The following is a 26,948-nucleotide window of genomic DNA, read 5'->3' on the forward strand; positions in this document are numbered from 1 at the left end:
AGTCATAATCCTCTGCTTGTGACATTTCCCATTGAGGAGGTTTTTGGCTCGTTAGAGTTCCAGCACAAAATTTCAGAGCAGGGGACATATAGATGCTTCACCTATAGATATATACATATATATATAAGAAGACTGGAGGTGCTGTCAGAACTCCTCGTGCATCTGCAGTGGCTGCAGAGCCGTTCTGCAGGGACTGGCTGGGTAGGAAACGGGGCAGGCAGGAGGTGCGCCGGGCCAGGCTTAGGAAGGGAGAACGAATTTCCTCACGTTGTCAAAGCTTTGGCTAGGTGATCGGTGGGCAGCTCAGTGCGTTAGCCTGGCCCCTGGCTGGGGTGGGCACGCAGGGCTGAGTCGGGGTTAGCGCGCTGCTGGAACCAGCTGCAGGGAAGGGGCCAAGCCCTTAACGGAGCCTCAGCCAGGGACGCAGCAGCCGGGCGCCCTCCGGCAGCCACCGAGGGTCCCTCGGCCGTTCCTGGAGGAGCTCCCACGGCCCTGGAACTCCTTCAGGAGAATTCCTGCAGATGAGAGGGGAGCCTCGTTGTTGTTCCCATTCCTCCCCTTCTGGGGTTTGTGCGTTTTACATGTGCGTGTGTGTCACACCGTGCGGTGTGCGTGTGTGGGAATGCCAAACGCATTCTTCCAGTGGAGCAATAGGAAATGGAGAATCCTGCGAGCTGCAAAGTTATACTTGTCCTGCTAGGACCTCTGTCGCTATGCAGAAATACTGCAGGAAAGTGGGTCACAGCACAGCGCTCCGAGCAGCGCAGCCGGCGCCAGCCCTGCCACAAGGCTGGAGGCACCGGGAGCACGGGCAGGGAGCGTGGGGCTGTGCCGAGAGCATCGGTCCCCCCGCTCTGTGCCCCCATCTCAGGGAGTGTTTCTGCACCTGCGAGGTACCTGTGAGAGGCACGGCACGTGTACGACCCAGGCTGTGTTTTAAGGCAGGCAGCGTTCAGTTCTGCTGAGGAAAACAATTGCTCGCAGACCTTCTTCAAGTCTTAGATTTCCATTTTCTCTATGAATCGCCGCGTGGTGTGCGCACGCACCCTTGTGAGCACCGTGTGTGCTCGGGGGCCGCTCTGTTAGCCCAGCAGCAGTGCCCAAAACATCCTGCCCTCCTTTATCACTGCAGGCTGAGTGCTCTTCCCCTGCCTCCCCGGCTCTCTGACTGTCCCGGGACGGCCACGAGGGCCCCTGCCCTTCCCCAGGCAGCGCCACATCCGTGCAGCTCCATCTGGGATCAATGCAGGTGGGTGCCCGGAGCAAAAGCTGCCCCCGGTGGTGCTGCCCCGAGTCGGGGCGCTGGGCTGGGCTCTCCCGGCCCTCCCTGGGGAGAGCTCTTCACGGGCTGTCCCCGTGGGAATCGCCTCGGTGTGCTGCTGGTCCCCAGCCCTGTCTGCAGCCAGGCACAGCCTTACAGCCCCACAACCCTGCACGGATCAGATTTATAATTCACCTCTTTAGGGACAAGGGCAGCTGATACCAACAGATCCACATACTTGCGTACAGTTGTGCTTTGTAAGCTCCACAGGAAATACACTCAGCTAAACAAAGCCGTGATTACGTGCGGCTCCCTACCTCTGTTTTCTTGCTGTTCTTTCTCACGTTAATGCTCAAGTACATGCTGTTTAGGAAAGCTCGCTCTCGTGCCCCTGTTGCCAGCACCAGGTCCCGCTCCAGCTTGTCGTCTCCTCTCTGTCCTTGGCCCCTACAGCCCTCCGGGGAACCTGAGGCTCTTGTCCGGTGGCACCCGGTCACACAGCCCGCACACTGCAGTCAGGGGCCTGGCATCCCGCAGCATTGGTCGGGGGCAGCCAGGAGCAGTGGGCAGAGGGTGAGGGACTGAGACCTGCAGGTACCGAGTGCCGGGGGGCTGCTGCTGGCTCCCAACACGGCTGAACACCGGCACGGGTGTGTGGAGACTGGGTTCTGCTGGGTGCAAGCAAAACACCTCTCCTCGGGGGAAAAAACCCTCTGCAAAAGTTTGGTGTGAGTATCGGTGCCTTCTTTTTGAGGAGGGGTCTCTCCCACCTGAGAGCCACAGGACAATGTAGGCCTTTCAGTGCGGGTGGTGCTGCTGGAGCTCCTCTGGGCTGGGCGCTGTGCCGTGAGCGTGGCCTTGCTGCACCAGTGGGGCCGGGGCTCCTCTGTCCTGCAGAGCTGCTCAGAGGCCTGGCTGCAGCACCGAGGTGTGCCAGCATGTACACAACATCCCAAACAAAGGGCCTGCTATTGTCATTTGCATGTGATTTTTTTTTTCCTTTTAAAATTAATTCAGCTTTCTATTTCTGCGTGCAGAAGCACAGCCATGCACACACATGACCCAAGTACAAATTCTGCACAGCTACAGCCAAGTTATAAACGAGACCAGAAATCGCATGTAGCTCCGTGATTTAATTTTCTCTGACATATTGAGTCTATGTTTTAGCCTACAGAACTCCACAGCTGTGCCCTAATTCTCTTTTCCTTGTGATCTCAGCATCGCTGCCTTTTAAGGCACTGCTATTCTGGGATCTCAGCAGGACACCATGTTACGCTGTCACCGGGAGCTTGGTAGTCCTGCCACTGCACAACGCGGCTTCTCACCGGACTTGCAGACAGTATGTGCAAGGAAAAGTTTCCAGATTTAGTCAGTGGGGGATACCAGATGAGAGTGCTTCATATTCCATAATAATATACATTAAACTGTCGGTGCGGTGTTTCTGCTGTGATTTCTGTCCAAGGGCACAAGCAAAACATTTATATTTTCTTACAAATAATGCGCAGTAATTGGATTTCAGCAAGACCTGTGTCTGAGAAGGCAATTCACACAGAAGATGGCAATCTCTCGTGCTTTAAATAAGGGGGTTGCTGCCCTGTAGTGTTTCTGTTCTGTTCTGTTCAGTGCCGTTTGTATCTGTAGAGCTAACAGGCCTAGCTCTTGTCTTACGTATTTAACCAAATATTGACTGGGTTTTAATTCTGGTGCTGCCTCTTCCTGAGATCGTGGAGCTGCCCGTGTAGATGTGGCGTGGCAGTTTGCTAGAATTGCTGAGTTTGGGGTAGGAACTTGCTAGCTGTGATTCAGGCTGTTCCTGCACGTGGTGTGGCAGCCTTGCTGGTCAGATCTGTGAACATGAGCATTCAGAGAGTGCCTCCTGGGAGCAGCACAGGCTGATTTGCTGTAGTGGGTGTGCTGCAGAGGCACCAACACGCAGCACAAGTAGCCCCGTATTTCGGCTGGTGAGATGCCTGGTGGTAAGCACGAGGAGGTTCTTTATGTGCCTTGATTGCAAGGAGCATAACACAAACACTGGGAATTTCAGAAAGCTGACTCTGAAATCCAGGAATCGTTGCTGGAGCAGACTGCTCCAGCTCCCAGCCTGGCTCTCCCGTCCAGGCTCTGTGGCTGCGTGCTGCTGGCTGGGGTCGGGGTGATGCTGGCGCCTGCTGCAGCCCCACACGAGGCTCAGCACGGCCGTGCTGTGACACCACCGGCTCCTCTCGGCCCCGTTCCCTTCATGTAATGTGCCATGTTCACATTCCCAGCACAACAGAGCTAGTGACACCCGAACAGCAGCAGTGGGCTGCGTGAGGTTTGGGACGGGGCAGACCAGCTCCCCGGCGGTCACGGGGAGAGGAGGGCTCCTTCGGTGGGTGTTGAGGAGCATCTGTTAGGAAATTATCGCTTTGCTGTGGTTGGTATCCTCAGAGAGCAGCTCAGCACACCTTAATTAAGGTTCCTAATTCCTGCCAGGCAGCTGCTTCTGAACCTGGAGGGGAAGAGATGGCTTTGTTCCTCGCCTTGTAGAGGAGCGAGCCTCTTAACCTGCAACGCACAGCAGGTGGAAATTCCTCTGGTCTTGGTTCCAGCTTTGGCATTCTGTTGCTTTTCATCTTAGATACAAATATTGCTTCAGTAATTACCAGAGGCATCAACCCGCACCAGCTATTAGATGTGGTACAAGCTCAGCATTTCCAAAAGCTGCTCCAGCACAGCATCGGCTCGGGCTCCTGCTCCCCCAGCTGAAGGGTTCCACATCACCCCGGGCCTTGGTGGAAGGCGATGCAGGGCGTCCCGGCTCCCTTTGAGGAGTGGGCTCAGCCTGTACGGACCATGTCACCGACCAGCTCTCAGCCCCGCTCCCGATGCTGTGTGTTATATTAAAATTAGATTTTAATAGTTGGGGTAGACCAGCCTGGCAGTGCTGGTGTCCCGAAGGAAGCGATCCCCTGCCGCCACGCAGCACCTCCCAGCACAGCTGCCAGGCTGCTCAGCTCACCGACTGCAAGGAAAGAGGGGAAAATGGAAATGTTTGCAGTGAGATATCTTGGGAGGAACACGCCACAACATTCAGGGACTCTTAATGTCCTGGGGACAAAGTTGGAGGAATTCAAAGAAATAAAATCCCTCGGACGGCTGTGACAAGCCAGCGCGCTGCTACATCCCAGGTCATGTATTTTGAATGCTCAGGTGTTCTCCCGTGTCGGCCTTACAGCGCTGTCAGCTGGAAGACAAAATGTAGGGCTGTGTGTTCCCAGCAGGGGCTGTACCGGCTGTATCTAGACAAGCATACTGGGGGTGAACTGAGAAATTGCCCCAAAACAACCAGCACGGGTGTGGGCTTCTGAAGGGTCCTCTAACGGGAGGCAAGTATTGACCAGCTGCCAGTTGAGGTGGCACGAGGCTGGATCACGTGGAAAATGGGGTGTGGAGATGTAGGTAAGGGCAGTATTGGGAGGCACATGTGTCCGGGGATCACCCCGATCCCCAGAGTCCCACCACGGGGGGCGAGTTCTCGCCTCCTGAGCAGGAACCTGGCACGGAGCAGATCAATGAGGGGCTGGCAACGAGGGGCTCATCTGCAGGATCAGTCGGCTGCAAAAGCAAACGAGGGCACACTTCTGAGTGGGCTTGCTGAAAACAGAGGAATATTGGGATTAAAAATTCCCTTCATTTTTATTATTTTTGGGGGAGAGGGTGCAGAAGAGTGCGATTTGTCAGCTCCTTCTGAACCTGCCCGTGTTGGTGTATCCTGCCCTGGTCCTCTTCCTGTCTGCTCAATTCCTTCAGTGGCCGTGCGTTGTTGTTGTTGTTTTTCCTGTGTGCAAGGTGATTGCTTTTCCCAGTTCCTCCTGCTTTCCTTCTCATTTGTGCAGTTCTGGGAAATTCCTCAGCCTGCAGAAGACCCCGTTTATCTTTGAACTATCTAGCTATGTTTCGTGACTACAGGAATTTCATCCCCAAAATGTGCTGCAGTCCTGGGGACTTGTTTTATTTACTGCCAGTTGTAGCTGCCACCAATATGTAGTAGCTTTCCTCCTCGAGTACATCGTCTTATTCCGATAGATTTTAATATTGGATTTACCAAGCGGCACTGCCTGATGCTCTGGTAGCATCGTGTAAGACACGTCACGATAGATACGGACTTTAAAGATTGTTTTAAATGGCTTTAATACAGACAGAGGTCAGAAAAGGCAAGATAACAGCAAAAGAGGCTATGTCAAAAAGTAATTAGAGCAGGACAAATGGATTGTGCAGGCATGTCGAAGGCTGTTATTTCTGTAGGCAGTGAGTAGGAAAGGTGTTAATGTAATGTGACAGATCTGGAGCAAAAATGAGGGTGCAGGGAAAACAAATAGGAGCTGACCAATGGAATGATCTGAATTATGAGGTTGGCTTTAACATAATTTGATAACACATGGAAGAAGCGGTTAGTGTAGTTCCTTTGAAAATCGAATTGTCTTAAAGGCAGCGTGTTTGACCCAGCCTTCACACTCCCAGGAGCAGTCCCCGCTCCGCGGCCGCCCTGCGCAGCCGTCAGAAGCATGGGAACGGTTTGCCCCGTGCAGCTTCACGAACAGAGAGAAGGTTTTTGTTAGTGTGAGTCTAGTAAGGTTGGCTTGTATTTGCAGCCATGGACGTCTTAATTGGGGACCCCATGCCTGGGGTGGGCGTCTGGGGTCTAGGAGCCGCTGCTATGGATTACAGGAGGGCTGAGAGCCTGGTTTGGTGGAAGGGAAGGGCTGGGATCATGTTTAGCAGACGGAGGACGGGCAGGTAGCAGGTATTTTTTCAGGACCCGGCTCTTGCACTATGCAACAGTGAGAGCAGTGTTACTGGGGGCGGGGGGCAGCAGTGCAGAAATACAGGATGCTGTGGGGTGCTGCGGGGTGCTGCAGGATTTTGTAGGATGCTGTGGGATGCTGTGGGGTGCTGCGGGATGCTGCAGGCTGCTGCCCCCTCCTGTCCAGCCTCCAGCCTGGCAGCACCACCCGCGCAGGCGAGGGCCCAGCAGCGCAGCAGCGGGTCCCAGGCATGCAGCGAGCCCCAGCCTCCTCCTGCCATGCTGGGCAAAGCTGTGGTGTGCAGCGTGTGGGGTGTGACCCTGCGGGATGCTCCCGGGGAGGGCGAGGACAGGGCCCTGCCTCAGCGCGGCGGATAGCGAGGCTTTGGGATAATGCATTTTTAAAACTCGTCGTAAATCCCGAGGATTACAAACCGCGGGCGTTTTCCCTTTCAGCAGAAGGCGGGCGGTTATCTCTGCCTGGCAGCAGCCCTGCTCACGGCACAGGCAGCTCGTGCCTTGCTCAGCACTGCCCTCGTGTCACACATCCCTGCAGAGCAGCCTCTGCTCTGGGTGCTGTGCTGCTCGGGGCCCGAGCGCCTGCCAGCGATGCGCAGGAGGCACGGAGCAGTGTGCAGGGAGCATTTGTGCCACACTCCTGGTGACCCCAAGCAGCTAATTAGCAGCTGTGCTCATAAAAATGTGCCTGGTGCAGGGTCAGGATCTGCAGCTTTAGCTCTGCAGCATTTCCCCCCTTCGTTTTGCTGCCTGAGCTGACGGCTGGGGAAATGCCCTCTCCCTCGGGTTTGTCCTGGCAGTGCCCGGGTACCCGGCACCTCTCATCCACTGAGATCAGGACTGTGATCCTAACAGTTGTAATGCCAAACTGTCAGCCCGCTGCTGTTATTGCTATTAAAAATACCAGCGATGCTGTAGCCAGGCCTACAGAAACCTCTTGGCTTGTCGGGTTTCCCCCGAAGTGCCCGGCAGTTCTCCTGCCTCCTCCTCGGAAGCTCCCTTCGCCTTCTGACCCCAACGCCTCCCGCCTCCTCCTATCCCCTGGCCCACATCTGCCTTTGCTGTCCAGGCACGGATCCGTTTTGGTTTTGGATGAAGAGATTTCTGCTAATCTGTGTGTGCACCCGCGGTCAAGGTGTGTGCCCCGTGCCATGGCAGAGCCGTGTGGCTGCCCCCCCTGTGCCCCGGGGCTCGGTGCCCGGTGCCCAGGACCCCGCTCCATGGCTCCCGAAGGCTTCCCGCAATGCTCTGAGGCCGTGGGACCGGCAGGGCTCGCTGGCTGTCGCAGAGTGCCGGCGTCTGGGCAGGGGATGAAGTCATCCTGCGGGAGAGGAGCTCTTTCTGCTAAGGGTTTAGAAAGGCGCTCGATTGCCTGCTCATAGAAACGGAAAGCTTTTTCCTCCGCAATTCTCTTTTCTTGTACTTGCCCACTGAGGCTGTAAAGCCATATACTTCTCATTCCTACAATCCCATTTGTTTTCCTTTTTTCCTCTGAAGGTGACCTCTCTGAGGAGCCCTTAACCTCCCCCCAGCTCCTTCCTCTGTCTCTCAGCCTCGGCGATTTGTCACCCACGGAGCGCGCTGCAATGAAACGCTTCTTGCCACCCGCTCAGGGGGCCTGCGCGGCAAGTCCAGTGCTGAGCAAAGGAAAATATAAACAAACGAAACTGGAAATGTGATAGAAAAATCCACCTTGCACAGCGACCTACGAGCAATTAGAGAGGAGGAAGATTCTGAAGTTTGTGCACACCAAGTGAACGTCTTCGGCAGAATAATTAACGCCCTGCTCCTGGTGCGTTAAATGCTAGGAGCGGTAATTACTGCATCTGTTATTCAACTGCTGTCCCGAGACCTCTCACACGTCAGGCCGATGGCTGGGATCATTTCCTGCAGTCCCTTGCACAGCTTCTGAACAATCTGCTGTAGAAAAGGGAGAGAGGCTGTACCCCGTTTGTGTAAAACCAAAACCAAATCACACAAAGAGTAGTTTTGCACAAAAACTAGCTGTGTAAAAACAAAACAAAGCCGCTTTAATTTTTTAAACACGGCTTCGTCCTGTCTTTACCTGCAGACAAGTGGCCACGTTGGTAGCAGGCCGAGCAGGAGCAGGCAGGATCTGCACGCAGATGCATGCTGCCAGGCTTTGACCTGTACATTTGTTCCGTTTACCTTTTTTATGGTGTCAGGAATTGCTCCCTGTGACTTTCACACTCACCTAGTGCGACGTTCAAGTACAAACCTTTCCGATACGCTCTGTGCAGAGTATCCGGGCTGGAGGCTGGGGGGAAGGAGCAGGATGCCTGCTGCAGGCGGCTCGCTCTGCCTCCGTCCCGGTCCCTTACAGGATACCCCGGGTGCCTCGGTGCGCCCTATTGCTTCCTCTGCCCGGCCCTTATGGCCGTCGTGTCAGGACAATAAATCCTTTGCAGGCAGCGTTGTCACTTGTCGAGTTGTTGGCAGTGTTTTTGGCTTTTACTCTTGTGAACTGGTAGGCTTCTGAAATGTTGGCTGTCAGGGAAAACAGCGTCTTCTGGTTTGGTTGTTTGTGTTTGGGTTGGGAAGTGGCTGATTCAGGCAGCGTAACAGGCAGAACGGGAGAACCAGCCACAATACTTTTCCTTTTACCAAAGTAGCTTTAAGGCTGTTTGGTTCAGACAATAGAATTAATTTTTCTTGTCTTCTTTGCCTGCCTCTGTGCCCCATTCATAGTTTGGGCTCTCATTTTACAGAACAGTTCCAGATCTCTGCAATTATTTTCTGCCCTTAAGGATTCATTATGGACAAACTGTGACATGAGCATTCAATACAAGTGAGTTTAGAGCAATTTGGAAGATTTGGATTGTCTGGCCGATTCCCCTTTCTCCAGCACCACGTTTTGTCTATACTTGCAGTTGTTTCTGGATTTTCTTTTCTTTTATTTTATTTTTTGGATCTGTTTTCAATGCTAACAGCAGTAGTGAGAGCAACATTTCGTGTTGGGCTGTTATCCCGAGATTAAGGCGCTTTATTTCAGCCCCCTCTGCCCACAGCACAGCGCAGTGTTACCAAATAAGTGCTCCGCATTCTGGTCACACTTCTCCGAGGGGTGCCGGGAGCAGAGCAAAGCGCTCGCGTAGGATAAAGAATGTGGAGATTTTGGAGCAGGCACAATTGCAAACAGCTGTGTAAACAGCACAGCCAGGGGATGGGCTTACCTTGGCCGTGCTCTGAGGGTGCAGGATAACAGGCTCCTCTCACGAGCCCTGCTTTGGTAACCTCCGCAGCGAAAAAAGAGAGGTCAATCCAGAGAGCATGTCAAGGACTGACACAGCAGCTCCACAGATTTACAGCACGAGCACAGCAGAGGACTGGGCCCGCTGCACCGCTGCTTTGCAGCAACTTGCTGCCGCGCCGTGCACCTGCCTCTGCCCGAATGAGGAGCAGGAGAGGACCTGGGCTGGGAGCGGGCAGAGCCCCGCTGCTGGCTGGGGGTGCCCGGCCCCACGGGCTGAGCCAGAGCAGGTTGCCCGGCTGGCCGGAGCCCTGCTGCTGCACGCACGGGGTTATTTGCATTGCTGGATGTCACCAGAAAGCAATAAAATTTCAGGCTGGGGATCAAGTGAAATATGACCTCTTTTGTTGCCTCTGTGACTTGTTTATTCTAAGCCGGCCATTTCTCAGCGCGGGTGAGCCCTGCAGCGCTCAGGATGAACAGAAGCAGGCTGTGACTTCTGAGCCGAACCAGCGCAGGCTTCTCGAGGACAAGCTGGGTTTGGCATTGGCAGAAACTGCCAATTTTGGCTGAGCTCATCCCAGGAGGAGGGTGAGGGTGCAGATAAATGTGAGGTGATACCAGAGATCTCACCGGTGCCTGTTCTGGCATGGGCAGCTAAAGCAGCCGCAGATTTATCGTTATGCAGGCTTGTGCTGCCACCAAGTTTGGAGGCAGACAATCTGCCTTGTGGAGAGCAAGCAGCATGGATTTTCTTCTTATGTGAGAGAAAAATTGGGAAAAGATGAACCGCTCAACGTGTCATGCAATGTTTTCCATTCTAGCACAGATTTTCTTTTCGGAGCTATGGCTGGTGTAACTCTAACTGCATTCTAGCAATAACGCTGCTGAAATTCTTTGCTTTCCGTTAGCGAAGTGAGTGCAGGCCTCCTGACAAGCCCTGCAGGTACCATTTTAAAGTCCTGATCGTTTGACTGGCCCCGGACACCAGCTCGCACCTCGGCTGCTCCACACACACGGCTTGTGTCAGGGCACTGCGGGGCCGGGCGGGCTGCACAGCCCAGTGCTGGGATGGAGATGGAAACAGCACATGCAGGGAGGATCTGGAGAGACTTGTCGGCCCTTCCCTCGTTTCTAATGTGACCAACACGGTCTGGAGATTTAGGTCTTGCAACCTAAAAACCAGAAACGTGGAAGAAGTGACCCACAGACACCTGCCGCAGTGTAACACGGATGCAGGGCGCGTGGAGGCTGCGGTGCCAGCACTGAGCGCCCGATGCCGGCTGCCGGAGCCCTGCAGAAACCTCAGCATGGGCCGGGGGCATCCCCACCGAGCAGAGCTTGGCCAAAGGGCTCCTCGGGGCCACCGGCAGTGCCCGCAGCAGCTCCCTCAGCTTGCTGCCAAAGCGCCCGGTGCTGGGCACGGCCCCGGGACACCACAAAGCCCAAACCCTGTGGCGTGGGGCAGCAGCAGCAGCAGGCGGTGCCTCACAGCGAGGGCCAGGGCAGGGGCAGAGCGGGCACCGCGGGGCCTGGGGGGGCACCGAGCAGGGCCCTGGCGGCGGGGGGGGGGGCGGCGGAGGGGCGACCCCAGGCCCCGGGCTCCGTGAGGGGCTCGCCTCGGCCCCGCTGCCCCCGGCCCCGCCGGGCCCCGCGGTGACATCACGGCTCGTTAGCATAGGCTCGGCCCGCGGCGGCGACGGGCGGGTGAGGGCCTTGCAGCCCGGCCGCGCCGCGGCCATGAGGCGGCCCCGCTGAGGAGCGCGGCGCCGGGGGGATGAAGCGGGACTCGACCTGCGGGGAAGGTGAGGGGCTGAGGGGCTGGGGGGGGGGGGCAGCGGGCCCGGGGGCGCCTCCCACGAGCCTTTGTTCGGGGAGCACGGCCTGGGAGGGGGAAGGGGGGGGGGACACCGGGGCGGGCGGGCACCGAAAGCCGGGCCCGGGCCGGGGGGAGCGGGGCCGGTGCCTGCGGGGATCCTGGGGGGATCCTGAGGGAGCGCGGGGCGCTGCTGGACCGGGGCCGGGCTGCGAGGGGCCGGCATTGTCCAGAGCGGTGCCCAGGCCCTGCTGGGCTCTGTGGGGCTCTGCCCCTCCGACAGCTCCCCCCGAGATGTGCTGGGGCAGGGAAGCTGCTGTTAGCCGTGCCGCTTGGTAATCGATGGATTTATAAAATTGTCTCACCCGGAGCTTGATGGGGAGCCCGTGGCGGTGCTGGGGCCGGTTGTTTGGTGCTGTGGGGCCGGCTGCTGAGCCCCGAGCGGCCCCGGAGCCTCGCGGACACGGGCGGCAGCTGCGGGTGCCCCCCTCAGAACCAGCGGGGCACACCGGGGCGCAGCGGGCTTTTGTTCCCCGGGCTTTGTCAAACCACCGGCTCCAACGAGCCGCCAGCCTCCGCAGGGCTGCCTCCCATGCGTGGCACAAAGCCATGGGACGGGGAACCCGCTGCGGCGTGGGCCCCGTGGCCGCGCGTGGAGCCCCGTGACGAGCCTTGGGGTGCTGCTGGTGAGCCCTTGCCGGCCGGGGGCATCCACTGCATGCCCTGCTTTAAACCTGTGCGAAAGCACAGCCGTGCTTGCCCTGGCTTTTTTACGAGGGTTTGCTTTTGATTGAACCCGTCCGCAGAAACCAGATCAGTGTGGAATAAGCCTGCATCTGTTGGATGTAGTTACTGGACGGGGTAACAAACTGAGGTGTGCTGGCTGTTTCTTCATCGCAGCATCCCTACTTTTGTCTCCCACACTCCGCTCGGTGCTTTTTGGAACAAGCCCGATCTCCATGTCTCTGTAGCACATCACCTTTTTACAGCAGAGAGGAGGACGTTGCAGGCCACCTCTTTTTCCACCCCTTTTTTTTTTTTTTTTTTTTTCCTTTTTTTCCCCCGAGGCTTTAGGAGACTTGTCCGTTTGAATTAACCTCCATCACAGCTGGGCACACAAACGGTTTTGTTCCGTTTGCAGAGGGTTGGTGCCGGTCAGGCTTGCGGCGCAGGCCGGAGGGGCAGCAGCTCCCCTGGCTTTGTGCGCCCTGCAGCGGCCGGGGGCCAGCCCGAGGACGTGGTCCCTGCCTGCCGCCCTTCCCCGCTGGTTGCTTCAGCCCCCGGCAGATGCACTGGGTGCTGGCGGGGTGCTCGAGGCAGCAGTGTGCAGGAACGGGGCAGTTCCCCCTCAGTACTGAATTTAACCGGACGTTTTTCTCGAAACAAAAAGCCGACCGTGAAAGAAGCCAGGGGGAAGGATAAGGGGCAAAGGAGTCTCAACACAACACGTCTGTTGGTGTCTGAGGCATCGTCAGGGGTGAGAGGCGAGTGGGGTTGTGTTGGGTTTCCAGTCACACACGTGGGGGAGCTCCCCCCGCGCCCCTCCCCACGCAGCTGCTGCGGAGCAGCTGGAGATGGAAACGCCTGAGCAGGGCTGCGGGAGTCGTGTCCGCAGACGAGTTAATCAAGAAGCAAAGAAACGATAGGTAGTTGAAGAGCTGTTAAACCTATTAATAAATTGCGGTGTTGGGTGCCGCCTGTAATCTTCACTGTGGAAGGTTTTCTGAGTGGAAGGCGAGTTCAGTTGTGTGCACTGGCACTGCTGAAAGCTGTGGCTTTCTTTGTCCTCCTGCTCCCATCCAGCCAAACTCAATCCCCACACGGTCTCTTCTTCGGATCTTTGGTGTGGGTTTTGTCTTAACTTCTTGCCTCAGTCTAAAAAATGTAGGTTTTGTTTCTGCTCCACGGTGCAGCACAGGTGTCCCAAACAGCACACTGCGGACACCAGCTCTGCCTCCCAGGGCAGACCTCGCGCAGGCGGCTGCGTGCTGCGGGTTTGAGCTGCTGCACAGCCACGGGTGCGGCGCCTTTCACAGCTCTGGGAGGTGGCTGCAATTTCACCAGCGTCTGCTCCTGTCCCCACCGCGAGCTGCCGGCCCGCTCGGAAGGCAGCAGCAGGGGCAGTGCCCCGGTGGCAGCGCTTGTTTGCACGAGTGGCAGCGCTGGGAGCGATGACGGGGGCTTGCCGAGGACCCACCACGTGTCCTGATAGTTTATTTGCTCTGTGTTTTATATGCTCATTCATGGGTTTTAATGTTTTCTGTGCTTGTGTTTTCTGTGCCTGTGTACAAACGTGCCCAGGCAGTTGAATGCCGAGCGCTTCAACAGGAATCTAAGGTATTTCTTCTTAGAAATTCATGGGAATTTTGTTTTAAAAATGATTCCGAGTACTCATCTCGATGATAGGAAAAGTCTTTTATGAAATAAGTGCACGGCTTTTACCGCCTGCGTTACGGCGCGCAGACAAGTGGAGGTCCCTCTGCTTTCTCACACTGCCGCTGTGACTCTTGTGTAACATCATAATATTCCTGCAGAATTTACATTGTATTAAAATGTGGTATGAAACCTACCATGACCTTTGAAAACAATGCGTCCTTTAATGTGGCTTTGGGGAGGGGTTAGTGAGGGAGTAGCCATAAAAATCTTCAGGGTTCAAGATGAGGTTGAGATTTTTCTGAGTGCTTTTGTCGTAGCAGCAACTGTTTGATTTAGTGGCCCCCATTACAATAGGTTGTGAGAACAAAGCCTGAATATCCCGCGTACGAGTCCGTTACGTGTAAGACCTACCAAGAAAACTGAAACGAGAGGTGTTTGCTCAGCCCTTCCTCCCAGACAAGCCACAAACAAGCTCTTTGGAGCAGCTCGGTGCCGGCGGCTTTATTTCTTATCACCATTGTCAGGAGCTGGGAGATGAGCACCACCAGACGGGGCGGGGGAAGGCTGCTGTGCTCTGCGATGGCCGTGCCGACACTGAGCCTTGGTGCTCGGCAAAATTTCAAGGTTAAGGGAGCTCGGAGCGCTCCCAGGGCAGGGCTTCTTTACTTCCCCTGTGCTTTGCGATTCCCGTGAAGCCCAGTGGCGATTCGGCTCAGCAATCCCCGTGTGCGCTTGCACAAGGAGCTTGCGTTAAGCAGGGTGAAAAATAGCAAAGGTCAGGAGCTGGCAAACCCGCGGGCTGTAGGAGGATCACAATTCTACGGGTTTTTTTAAAGCACCGAAACTCCAAGGCTTCCCGTAGGCAATTATTTTTTGTCTGCCAGTTGTGCTTGAGGAGCAGTTTGCGGGGTACGCGGGCATCTCCTTCTCTGTTCCCCGGGGGTTTGTTTCTTTGTTCGTGGCGTGAAGCGCTGCTCTGTGTGCTCTGTGTGCGTTTTGATCTGGAAACACACCCAACAGCAGCTTGTGCGGCGAGGCGTGTGCAGCCCCAGGTTCCTGAAGCAGGAGGGTCGCTCACACCACCTCGCCGCTGCCCTGCTCGGGGGGAACGGGCACGGCAGGGGAAGGGTCCCGTGCTCGGCCGCTTTAATCCTCCGTGCTTCCTACGTTCTCTAGGCGACGGCCCCATTCTTCCCACAACAAAAAGCTGCGCCTGGAGATGAGCCCTGGCTTCAATGCCCCTCACCAGCTGTGCGGGGGGACGCTGCCCCACGCTCATCCCCGACACCTCCCCACATTGCAGGAGCACAAAAAGCAGAGGTGGTGCAGCTCCCAGGAGCCGTGCCCAGGCCTCCCTGGGCGAGGTGCTCGGGCAGCAGAGCCCTGCCTGGGCAGCCTTCAGCAGCGTTCATTCCTCTGCTGCTCCTGGGCACAGCCCTGAGCTGGGCCAGCCTGCGCAGCCGGGAGTGCGTCCCCGTGGCGGTGACACCGGGAGGGCTGCGTTGGTTAAAGTTTGTGTTGCCTTTCTTCAGGCCTTTGTTTTAGGATTCCGTCGCAATTGTGGTGGGATTTGCAGAAAAATGCAAATCTGTATGTCGCACGTCAGTAAATCTTTTAGAAAATTAATACCAATCGGTTGTGGTCACTGCTGGGTTTAAGCTGTGGGGAAAACTGCTGGGGAGTCAGAGCAGCTGGTGTACATTTGGGGCTGGCTTGTGCAACCCGGGGCTGCTTTCCTCTGCCCCTGCTGTGCCTGGCTCGCTCATTGCTACCGAGCTCAGACGTTCTGCAGTAGGAAGGAGCCAGGCTGCTCTGTCACACTGCTGGGGCTGTATCGGGGAGGACCTCGGTGTCACTTCTGTGTCCTGCCACTCCAAAACCCCGCAGACAAAACTATCCTCGGCTGGGAACCTCCTGATCAGGTGTGGCTGGGGAAGGCCTGGCGGCGTGCTGCAGGAAGCTCAAAGGAGAGCTCGTGCTCTCTTTTCCTTCTCTCCACTCAGTTTTTTTGCCACCCAGCGCCTTCCCTGCTCACTGCCACGTGCCGCCCTGCCCTGTTCACTTCAGCCGTGGCCATGCTGGGAGCTCCTGGGGTGGGGAGGTTTCTGCTCTGTGCTTCGAGCTGTTGGCAGCAGCAGGGAAACTTGTGCGGGCAAGGCCTGAGGCTGGGTGCTGAAGCTGGACTCCGGGTGCCTCGTGCCTGCAGCCCCAGGGAGCTCCAGAGAGCCATTGCCACCTCCTGGGGCCTGGGGGAGCTGCACTTTCCTGCCCAGCAGATCGTGCTCAGGCCAAGAAATGCCAGCAATGATCCGTCTGAGGCAGCAGCGTGGTTCTGGAGCCCTGCTGTCAGAAGCGCAGCGATGCCCTTCCTGCCCCTCGCGGCCTCTGCCTTAGGCCAGCGTGCCCAAGGCTTCCCGCAGTGCCCGCTGACACTGGGGAGACGCCAGGTGCCACAGCACAGGTCTGTGCGGACCCCTCGAGCTGTGCCCGTGTCCTCAGCACAGCTCTGTTCACTCCGAGCAGGATTTTGTTGGGTTACAGCACGGGGGTGGGGGCTGGCAGAGCGTCGGGTGCGAGGGGTTAAATGCTCCTGGTGGTTCAGCATCTGCCGGAGGAGGCTGCCGGTGCGGTGGCGGCGTGATTTTAGCAGGGCTGACTTTTAATGTGAAGCAGGATTTAGGTCTCCCCGTGCAGATGCAAGATAATGAGCCTACATCTAGGTTAACGAAGTCAGTTGCTTCAGCCATCATTTACTTTTTCCTTTCCGTCTGACATCCATGTCCATGAAGATTACTGCGTGCTCGCGGAGGTTCTCGCTGAGCCGTGCATCATCCCTCTGCTGTCTCACAGGGGCTGTTACAGCCGCACGACACTGAATTTAATATGACAGCTCCTATTGCTGGGGGTCGTACAATTTACATTTTTGTCATCCAAAGGCCTTCCGAAGGTTTGGAGCAGGAAAAGTAAAATCGAGTCACAACAGCTTAACCTTGGTGTTGTTTCTGTAGCGGTTTGCTCAGGTTGTGGGCGCATGAACTGCGCAGCGAGGCTCTCCAGGAGGTGGCCGTGTCCCCTGGACAGGTTCCGTGTCCCCGGAGCAGGTTTGGGTTTCTGTGGGCAATGAAGGCGACTCCAGTCCCGCAGGGACGGGTCGGGTCGCTCGGGGAAGCCGGGTTGTTGACCGCAGCGCCCTCTCCCTTCTCTTGCAGATGACCGGGTTGAGCAGCGAACCTGCCTGATCTGCGGGGACAGAGCCACGGGGCTGCACTATGGGATCATCTCCTGCGAGGGCTGCAAGGGGTTTTTCAAAAGGAGCATTTGCAACAAGCGGGTTTACAGATGCAGCCGGGACAAGAACTGCGTCATGTCACGCAAGCAGCGCAACAGGTGCCAGTACTGCCGGCTGCTCAAATGCCTCCAGATGGGGATGAACCGGAAAGGTAAAGAAACCCGAGCTTTGGGTGCTGCGTGTGCAGGCGCGAGCCACACGGCCCAGCTGGCCGTTCAGGGACACAATCTGCTTTTTCCCAGACCCCCTAAATAGCCAAAACTAAAATGAATCTCGTCCTTTCTTAAGTCCGTTGGCTTGCCTCTGCCACCCCTGCTCCTGAGGGCTCCGGGCTGCCCGGATTGGGTTGCTCTGTCTGTCTGTGAGAGCTGAGGCTTGCAGTTGCTGGCCTGTGACAAGTGCCAGTGTCTCTGGCTGCTGCCTGTCCCCAGGCGGTGGCACGCAGCCCCCAGCGGAGCAGCTCGTGGGTCTGGGAGCACAGGAGCTGCTCACCCTGGTCTCTGGGGAGGCCAGGGCCGGAGCTGTCCTGGGTTGGGGACAGCCGTGGTGTGGTTCCCATGCGTGGCTGACGTACAGAGCTGGTGAAGTGTTGTGGCATCATCTTCAGGATGAAAAACCCTAAGCAGCTCAGCAATTAACAGTAAAAACTAGACTGGGATTTATTTCAGTCATGTCTCTAGTCTTCACTCCAATCTTTTGACTTTTTAATCTGCAGAAATAAGGTTGTGACCCTTTAAAAGCAGACATTTCCTAGTTAAATGACAATCAGCTGGGTAGAAGCAGGGGCTGCTGTAGCACAGGGGCTGCCTGGACTCAGGCTCTGCTACAGGACTGCTGCCCAGCCTCCCAGACACAGGCATCGGGTCATGTTTGTTAAACATAGCTATCGATGCCTTGAATGTCATAGCTCATCTGAAAGCCACCTGTCAAAAGCACTGAAACCTCCATAAATTCACTGCAGATCCACCAGGGTCTTTGTTACAAAACGCATCTTGGGGGTGAGATGGAAAGCTTATCTCCCGACTGCCTTGATTACAAATTTTCCTGGGCAGTGTCTCTGGACGGACGCTGCCGGCGCTCAGCAGTCCTCAGAGCTGCGCGGGGCAGCGCCGCCATCTCCCGGCCGCTGCGCTGGTGCTCGTCCTGCTCCTGGTGCTCGCTGCAGCCCGAGCCTCCCGGGGACAGGACGCGGCTCCTGAGGCCTCGTGGCTCTTTGCAAGCGCTTCAGGCTGGGCTTTCCGAGCAGTCGGTGCATGTGGCAGGGATTTGCAGCCATGGATAAACACCTGCAGCATTTGGTTCACATCATCCAGACCTCTGGACATGGAGCACAGTCGGTGCGGGAGGGCCGGGGCAGGCTGGGTGGTGAGCCCCAGGCTGGCTGGTGCACCGGCCCAGGTTTGTACCTGCTGTAAAAGGTGCAGAAATACCCCAGAGGGAGATGCTCCACACCAGAAAGGTGCTGCTGGACACCACAAGACTTGTGCAGTAGAGGAATTTTTCCTTAAATACTGTCCCATTTTCTGTTCCTGGAGAGCCCCCCCCAGCCCTGAGCGCAGCACGGGGAGGCAGCAGCGGCTGCAAGGTCATGGTGCAGCTGGGGAGAGCCTGCTGCCAAGTCTGCCCGGCCCGCTGGGAACGAGATTGTGCCCTGATAAACACGGGGACCCGGGCTGGAGAGCAGGTCCCCTTCTGCAGGGCTGCTCCGAGGTCAGGGCTGCTGGGGAAGGGGCAGCTCAGGAGCAGCTCCAGCATCGTCTCCTTAATTGGGCTTCGCTCTGAAACAGCCGCAGGGGCGAGCTGCTTTATCTCTGGGTTGTCTCCAGCATCAGCGGTGTCTGTGCCTTGTGGTGGCCTCACCGGGCTGTGTGCTGTGGCATCAGAAATGCTGCTGTTGGCTTTTCAGTTTCTAGCAGACCTGCGCATTTGTTGAATTATTTGGGGGAGCAGGAGGGTTGCTCTCCACATGCCAGCTCTCAAATTAATACAATGTGATAAAGCACTGAGTGTTCCTTCATAGGAGTCTGTTAGTAGGAATCTATTTTTTGATACCAAACGGTAGTGTTCCTTACCAAGATTTGTTTGTTTTCTTTCAGCAATCAGAGAGGATGGCATGCCAGGAGGCAGAAACAAAAGTATCGGGCCTGTCCAGGTGAGCACATGCAGAAATGTCTCCAGGGTTCGCTTGCTCCTGTTCAGCTGACCGTGGCACACGCCTCTGCATCAGCTGGGCTTCCCTCTGCTGTGGCAGGGGAAAGGCTGGCCATTTTCTGGTGGGAAGGCACGTCCTGTCCATGGGAGCTGTTTTCCAAGTGCTTTCCTTGCCATTACTCCTGGCTCTGGCTGCTGGGAGCCGGAGTCACGAGCAGCGTGCCCTGGGACGGGGAGGAGGCAGCGAGCTGAGCGCCTCTGGGAGCGGGCTGGGGCCGGCGCTGCTGTGGCACAGCCTGCCAGCCCTGCACGTGCCTCCTGCCAGCCCGGTGGGGATTGGGCTCCCCATCAGGTAGATGCATGTCATGAACAGTAGGTTTGTAAATAAAGTGTGGCCCCGCTTGTCTGCGGGGAGAGGACACGTCACAGCCCCGGGGGATTGCTGCAGGTGCTGGCACGAACACCCTGGGATCCCTGGGCTGTGGCTTGAGCCGGCGCAGCCGCCTGCCCTCTGTGAGCAGCACGAGGACCTCAATCCCTCCAAAGCTCCCAGTAAATCTTGCGGGCTGTGTGCTGCAATTTCTTAAGTTGTTGCAAGTGGGGCTCCCAGTAAATGTCTCGGTGATTGATGGCGCAGCTTGTCTGGAGATGCCTTGTAAAACGCGAGGTAATTCAGCACAGCAGCTTGTCCCGCACGCCTGAGAAATGATGGCTGTTTCCAGCTTGCTTCTAGAAAAGCAGCCTTTAAAAAGTTTACTGGTTATTTTAGTAAAACAGAAAGAATACTGGAAGCATTTTTGTGACAGCGCACCTATGAAAGTGCTGTGCACCCCAGCGCAGAATGGCAGATGTTAAGAGCCAGGGGCCAGGCAGCTCAGGTCCTCCGTGACTGCCCAAGGAGAAAACAAGAATTAGGTGGTGCAGCCCTGCTGGCAGTCAGCATCAGGAGGGAGACAGCTCAAATAAATAAGTAAAAATCCCTTAGAAATGGTACGGCATTTCCTGCTGTTTGCAAACACTGTGTTTACAACCACATCGGTTACTAATTCCTAATCCCATGTGGGTCTGTCAGGACTGGAATAAACTCTTTAAGCAATGTTAGGCTCTTGAAAATGACACTTGGAGTTCACTGCGCTGTCTTGCAGATCGCTAACTCGAGGTCTTTCCATGTTCTGTGACAGCCATGCTGAGGTACTCGCACATAATATATGAAAAAAGCCCAAAATGTTGTTGCATATTCATCACTATCGATGCAAGCCTGCTCCTGGAGCATACCCAGCTCCTTGAACCTTCCTACTTCTGGTCTCTCCAGTATCCTGTAGCAGTGAATTCCCTTATTTTTGTTCAGTCCATTTTAGCTTCATAAATTTTACTCTCTAATACTTGTTTAAAGCATGAGGTGCTTGATGACTTCTTCAGGTGCAGCCTGGTTCTTATCCGGGGACAAAGCAGTGAACAGCGATTCCCTATGAGCAGTTCCCCGACTAACTCAGGTTCAGCACAGCGCCTCTCCCAGCGGCTCTGCCAAGCCAGAGCCTGCCCCACCTGCTGCTGGCCTTTACCTCTGCTCAGTACCGAGTGGTGCTTTCAGGGGACCGGCCCCAGCTGCTCCCCAGTTTTTCACTGCGTGACGGGGCTGATCTTTGGCTCGTTGCTGCGTGCGTATTTGACATCATCTGTTCATGTGTCCATTCCTGTCTACTGTGTTATCATGACTCGAGTTGTACTGCTGGAGCTGAAGGTCGCCATGATCAGCAGCTGTACCTGGAATTTTTCATGTATGTTGTTAAATGTAAAGGGGGAGTGTGGTATTTCTCGGGACACTGATGCGTTTCTGCTGGCGCAGATCAGTTCCAGCCCTGTTTGATGTGGCAGGACAGTCAGGGTGTTTGTGTATGGAAACTCTGCCGTGTTTCTCTTCTCAGTGAAAGTAGCAGCTTGGCACTAACTGTAATGATCTTATGTCTGAAAGATATCGGAGGAAGAGATTGAAAGAATTATGTCTGGACAAGAATTTGAGGGAGAGGCAAACATGTCATGGAGCAACAACGGAGACAGCGACCATAGCTCCCCTGGAAATGGAGTTTCTGAGAGCAACCAGCCTTCACCTGTTTCTACTCCATCTTCAAGGTGGGAATTACCTCTGGAAGAGTTTTGTGGTACAATAATGTTGACCTTGTTTCCCTGAGTGATACTCGTGTTCAATGTAGGAAAAATTACCCTGGAATTACCTCCTCGTGTGACCTGAACGTACTGCACATTTCCTGCACGTTCTTACTTCTCTAAATGTGCTTTTAGAAAGACAGCCACTGGATTGGAAATAATTGATTGAGAGGTGAAATGCTAATGAGTAAATGAAAAAAGAAGGCAATGTTGAGTTAACATTCTGATATTTGAAATAGAGTTCTTAATTTGCATTGATTTTTTTCCCCTGCAGATCATGGAAACCTGATTAGGTCTCACTGTTCCTTCTACGTAAGCTCTTTTTCTCTGCTGTGCTCAGATTTTGAAAATAAATGAACTCCACTTAGGTTGCTAATTGGTGGTGTTACTTTGTCAGTTACTCTTAGTGCTGGCCACCTGAGTCAGGATTTGACTGCAAACACGGCAAGAATCTTGGGCTTGCAGCCCAGCTGCTTTCGGTTGCATTGTAAGCTAGGAGGTATTTGTGTTCGCTGGCTGTATAAACTGCTTAATTTACAGTCCTAAATTCTGGCCCTTTAAGAAAGCAGGAGTGGAAATGCTTGCTGCAGTCAGCTCTCTGCTGTGCTCAGAATGGCTGCTCGGCAGCAGAGCCCAGTGCTTCGCTAAATGGATCTAGCTGGAGTCAGGCGCAACGTGAGGCACCTCTGCACGCTGTTATTTCCAGTGTAGCGTTTAAACACAAAGGGATCTCTTCTCTTCTCTTCTCTTCTCTTCTCTTCTCTTCTCTTCTCTTCTCTTCTCTTCTCTTCTCTTCTCTTCTCTTCTCTTCTCTTCTCTTCTCTTCTCTTCTCTTCTCTTCTCTTCTCTTCTCTTCTCTGTTTTTATCAACATTTCTGATGGAGCTGGATTTTTAACATTTTAATGAATTGTGTGGAATTCTTGTAGTATATTAAAATGCTTTTCCCTGTCTAGTAGGTCTGTGGAGCTGAATGGATTCGCTGCACTCAGGGATCAGTATATTGGGACGCCGGTGTCCATGCACTATCAGTACCTCCCGCACCTTTTTAGCTATTCTGCTCACTCGGCTCTGATGCCCCCGCAAGCGCGCAGCCTGGACCCCCAGTCGCACAGCCTGATCAATCAGCTGGTGTCAGCGGAGGACTTGCAGCCACTCGGCACTCCGATGCTCATTGAAGACGGGTGAGTGTGCGCAGCATGGTGGGGAGGCAGCCCCGAGCTCCACCTTCAGCTTGTCCTTCAGTGGGCTGCCCGTGTGTGCGCACGCCTGCAGCTTGTGTGCGCAGGGTGCTGAGGGCACGGGGAGCCGGGCGTGTGCTCGCAGCCCTGGGGGCACGGGGAGCAGCGCCTGGGGAGCAGCTGCAGCCACAGTGCAGGCAGCAAACCGGAGTGTGTCCCATGGCTGGGCTGTGCCCTGCCCTGGCGCTGGGGTGCGCAGACCTTGGCGGGGTGCCTCGGGCTGCACGTGCCAGGCTGAGCCCGCACGGGAGCGGGGTTTGGTGGTTTCAGCCCCGAGCCGTGGAGAAGGGCTGGGGATAAGCCCTGTATCTGGAAAAGCACACACGGCTGGAATAAAGCCAGGGGGTCAGCCTGCTGGGGCTGAGCTGCCCCCTGCCTGGGGAGAGCCCCCGCTGCCGGGGGGGCCTCCAGCCCCCGGCAGGCTCTGGCAATCGCTGCTCCCGCCGCCAGGTGACACTCTGGGCACCGGCATGCCGGGCGCTCGCACACCAATTCCGGTGACATTTTCCTTGCTTTTCAAGTGCCTTGTCAGATTATGTCATTCGATGTTTTTAATTATTTCTATGCCTTCATATTAACTGTGCCTGCAGGTATAAAGTGACTCAGGCAGAGCTGTTTGCATTGTTGTGTCGTCTGGCGGATGAATTGCTTTTCAGGCAGATTGCTTGGATCAAGAAGCTGCCGTTCTTCTGTGAACTCTCGATCAAGGACTATACCTGCCTGCTCAGCTCCACCTGGCAGGAGCTGATCCTGCTTTCCTCGCTGACTGTTTACAGCAAGCAGATCTTTGGTGACCTCGCGGATGTCACCTCCAAGTACTCTCCCTCTGATGATGAGCTGCACAGGTGAGGCGCTGGGCTGAGCCCCAGGTGAGGGAGCGTGGTGTGGTGATGGGGGGCAGGCAGCGAGCAGGGTGGCCAGGCGCCTCTTCCCAGCCCCACCACCCCTGTGGGTGCTTCGCCTGCTGCTGCCTTTCTGTTTTCAAGGAAAGGTTATTCCATGCTGAGAACAAATGCTTGAGACTTCGTATGTGACAGGGGCCGTGGCTAGTCAGTGCTGAATAAAACCTGCATTTTCAGGGCGGTGTATGATGCTGTCGGAAGTTTCCTTTTGGTCGTGCTTTTGGAGTGGATGTCCCCGGAGCAGGGAGGGCACATGCTGTTCTTGCTCATGCTTGCAATCCTTAGGTCCAAATGCCTTCGGAAGAGCCACTTAGGTGCCCCACGAAACCTTTTAAAAATCTGCACTTAGGGAGGTAGGACATTCACTAAATGTGACAATCTGTTACATCGAAAAAGTGGGTGCACATGTATGCATCTTCTCTGCAGGCTTCATTCAAACAATACTGTGAGATTGTATTTATAAAACCAGCAGGTTTTAACTGGTAAGAATCACAGGCTTGTTTTTTGGGGCTGGTGAGGACCAACACCTTGCATAGACTCAGTGTTTCTGAAAATTATTCCTCAGACTTAAAACGTATATGCTAGCAATTCTAACAGGTAGAAGATAAGTGGTGTTCAGCTGCGCAAACATTTTTAGGAAGCCTGATGCACCTTTGCTTTGAGTCTCTTTTATTTGGATCCGAGGGGTAATTTCCATTTAATTAGTGTCTTTCTAAAATATCATTTTATTTAACTTGAAATGTTTGTCCTTCTCGCTCGCATCCCCATTAATTTTATACAGACTTAGGGTTTCAATTTCAGCCTCTCTTAATGGTGACTTGTCTTAGAATTCCTCTAAATTTTCAAACTGACTGACTTACCTGGGTCCTCAGACTGTGGAGAGACAGCTGAAGGTAAATCATGTTTGGAAGCATTCTTTTGGAATTGTGCACAGAAAAAGGGCGAGACTTGTAATATATTTCAGACCAATCCCGTGATATCAGTTTGTGTTTTCTATTGAGACTGATAGTTTTGTTTCTGTCTAGTCTCTGGGGCTTCCTGCAGCTGAAAAACACTCACATTCTGTGTTTCCCAGTGAGTGGCCCATTTCTTTTTATTTTTTCCTGAGCTTTCTCTATATCTCTAAGAATTTTCAGTACATTTTAAAAATACTTTTTTTTTTCTAATTTCTTTGATAAAAGCTGATGAAGTTGATAAAATCAAGCTGCAAATAAGGAAAAAAACAAAAACAAACAGCAGCGTGGATGTAGTCCATTTCTTGTTTTTGTTTTTTAAACTAACAGCAGCTCTAACAGAAGGGCTCCATCCTGTGCTGAGCAGAGAGCTCAGTCAGAGGCTTCCCAGCTGTTGGAGGAGAAAACAGGTGCTGGTTAGATCATCTCGAGGATGGTTCTCCCTTAGCAAGGCTGTCTTCCTGCAGCACAGCTCTGCAAGCTGCCTTTGCTGCAGAGAGAGTAAAACTAACCGATCTGACACTTCGAGTAACCCTGAGGTACAGAACAGAAGGTCTTTAAAAATCACTTGGGCCAGTGGAACGATTGTTCACAAAGCTGGTCATCCTTATTATCAAAGTCTGCATTATTAATTGCTATCTCAGTGTTTTGATTGCATAAATTTGAAGATGTTGCAACTTAGCTGTTGTTTTTTTTTCCATAGCCTGTACTATCTGATGTTCTGAGGAACCTGCCTTTCATTTATCATTTTGGCCATGGTGATGGTTTTTCGCGTCTTTTTCTTTTTTTTCCCCTATTTTCCCTTTCTCTCCTTTCTCTTTCTTCTGTAGTCTCAGTGCCAGACAGGTCCTTCTTTTGGCAGCAGACTGAACTGCTGCCCACCCTCTGACATCTGCCCTGTTTGTGCTCTGCCCTGATAGACCTGGCAGTTCTGCAGGAGTCCGCAGGGGATCTGGGTGCTTGGTGAGCGGAGATTTAAAACACTTCGTGTGCTCGCTCATCCCAGCACCCAGCAGTTTCACGGGGTTCCTTTGTGAACCTCTCTCACAGCCCGGGAGGCTGACTCGGGACGGCCACGAGGAGGCGAGGACTGGCCCCAGGTGCCTCATTTCCTGGGGCAGGTCCCTGCTCGGCCCAGCCATTCATCCCGCATCTGGTGCCGCTCCTGCGAGGAGCAGCGAGGGTCACAGCAAGACACAATGCCACTTGTTCCTCTATTCAGCCCGCCCTTTGTTCCTGCTGTCCTGGTCGGAGCCTCTAAAGAGAAGTGTGCGTTTCATTTTGGGGCTGGGATAAATATGAGCGAGAGGTAAGAAAATAAGACAAAGGAGGAATCCTCGCCCTTCAGAAAGGGGCAATTCAAAGCCCGCAGCCTCAAAAGGCCTTCAGAGCAGACCCGTGCACATGGGTGAAAATAGGTGTGCTCGGGAGGGCGACGTTTCTGTAGTCTCTTCTCCTGATGTAGCTTTTCAAGTATTAATTGTCATGAGGGAAAATGGGAAAATGGCACCAAAAAGCCATTTAGCGGGAAGCTGCACAGATGAGGGATCTGAGCTGTGCCCTTTTGGTCTCAGCTGTCGTGGTGGTGGCTGCCCCCAGCGTAGCTGCACACGGTGGGACCCGTGCTCGTGAAAGCTGTAAGGGGACTCATAAGGAGAGGCTTTCCTTGAAGAACCTCAGTTTCCTTGAATTCTGGTGTTCGCTGATTATTACAAACTGAAGGTTGGTCTTACAGCCAGTTGAAAACATTAATTGAAGCAGTGCTCGTCTGGCATTTTGGGGTAAATCTCAGTCTCATTTACAAAATGCCGGGAGCAATGTTACCGTTTAGGTAGGTGACAAATGAACATATGGGATGAGCTCCTGTGTTTTAATCGCTTCTAACAATGGGCTGAATGTTCTCGTGGCCTGCTGGATCAAATGTTTTCTTTTATTGTGCTGTTTTTCTGTAGATGACTATGAAATGAATAGATTCCTGACCTCCCCCAGCACTCTCCTGATACCGCTTCCCTTCCCCCTCTCCCCAGCTGATCCTGATAACCCATAGCCAGAACCTCGCCTGGTGTAAACTGCGAGGAAAAGTGTGTGGAGGAGTCAGTCCTCAGGAAGAAATAGGGCTGTGAAAAACAGAACAGCTTTGTTTGGAAGGGGGAGGAAAGTATGCACAGAAAAGTAAGACAGTTCAACTGCAGGAATGAGAGAAGAGCTCTCCTGGATTTATGAAGTGATGAGTGGCTGGTAAAAATGTGCACGCTCTAAAAACAATTAAACCCACCAGACGACTGAGTGGTCTTTGTGCTCATTAACTTCTTGAGCTTTGCAATCTTGCACCTGCGAGATTTTTAATGTTAACTTGAGAGCAAGGAAACTTGTACAACTTTAGATTAGCCGACAAGGCTTTCATCACTTACAATATTACTTTCCTGAAGAATTGACCTGAAGTTCAGATAGCTTGTTTTCACTTCTCTGAGGCCAAACTGCACCATGCATTTTACAAATAACTTTGAAGTAAACAAACATACATGCCAAAATAAGGTGTTATTCAGTGAAAAGGGTTCTATTTTCGTTCTATTCAGAGATGGCTTTCTGGCTGTGCTCTTATTCTTTGTGCTGTACAATGCCAGAGCGCAGCTGAAGCTTGCCTAAACACTTCTGTCCCACTTCTCAGGATTTATGCAATCTATGGTTTCTTTGAAACCGGTGGTATCGCAGTGAGAGGCGCTCAGGAGAGGCTGGTACTGGCCATTTGCACACGTGGGACATCGCCTGCAGGCACCGGGAGC

At 54.2% G+C, this 26,948-nt stretch overlaps 1 protein-coding gene across 3 annotated transcripts in view; it reads left to right on the plus strand.

Annotated features, from left to right (window-relative positions):
• Positions 1-26,948, plus strand: part of NR6A1 (nuclear receptor subfamily 6 group A member 1) — a 56,433-nt gene that overhangs the window by 24,129 nt on the left and 5,356 nt on the right. The window contains exons 2-6 of one of the 3 annotated variants that reach the window (XM_032200474.1): positions 16,678-16,908; positions 18,854-18,909; positions 20,881-21,038; positions 22,029-22,253; positions 22,901-23,155. In XM_032200474.1, the coding sequence (XP_032056365.1) occupies positions 16,678-16,908; positions 18,854-18,909; positions 20,881-21,038; positions 22,029-22,253; positions 22,901-23,155 (925 nt within the window). The remainder of the gene's footprint in view (positions 1-16,677; positions 16,909-18,853; positions 18,910-20,880; positions 21,039-22,028; positions 22,254-22,900; positions 23,156-26,948) is intronic. The other 2 variants (XM_032200476.1, XM_032200477.1) reach the window with 2 other exon arrangements.

Source organism: Aythya fuligula, chromosome 19 (genome assembly GCF_009819795.1).
Source record: "Aythya fuligula isolate bAytFul2 chromosome 19, bAytFul2.pri, whole genome shotgun sequence".
Taxonomy (NCBI): Eukaryota; Metazoa; Chordata; class Aves; order Anseriformes; family Anatidae; genus Aythya; species Aythya fuligula.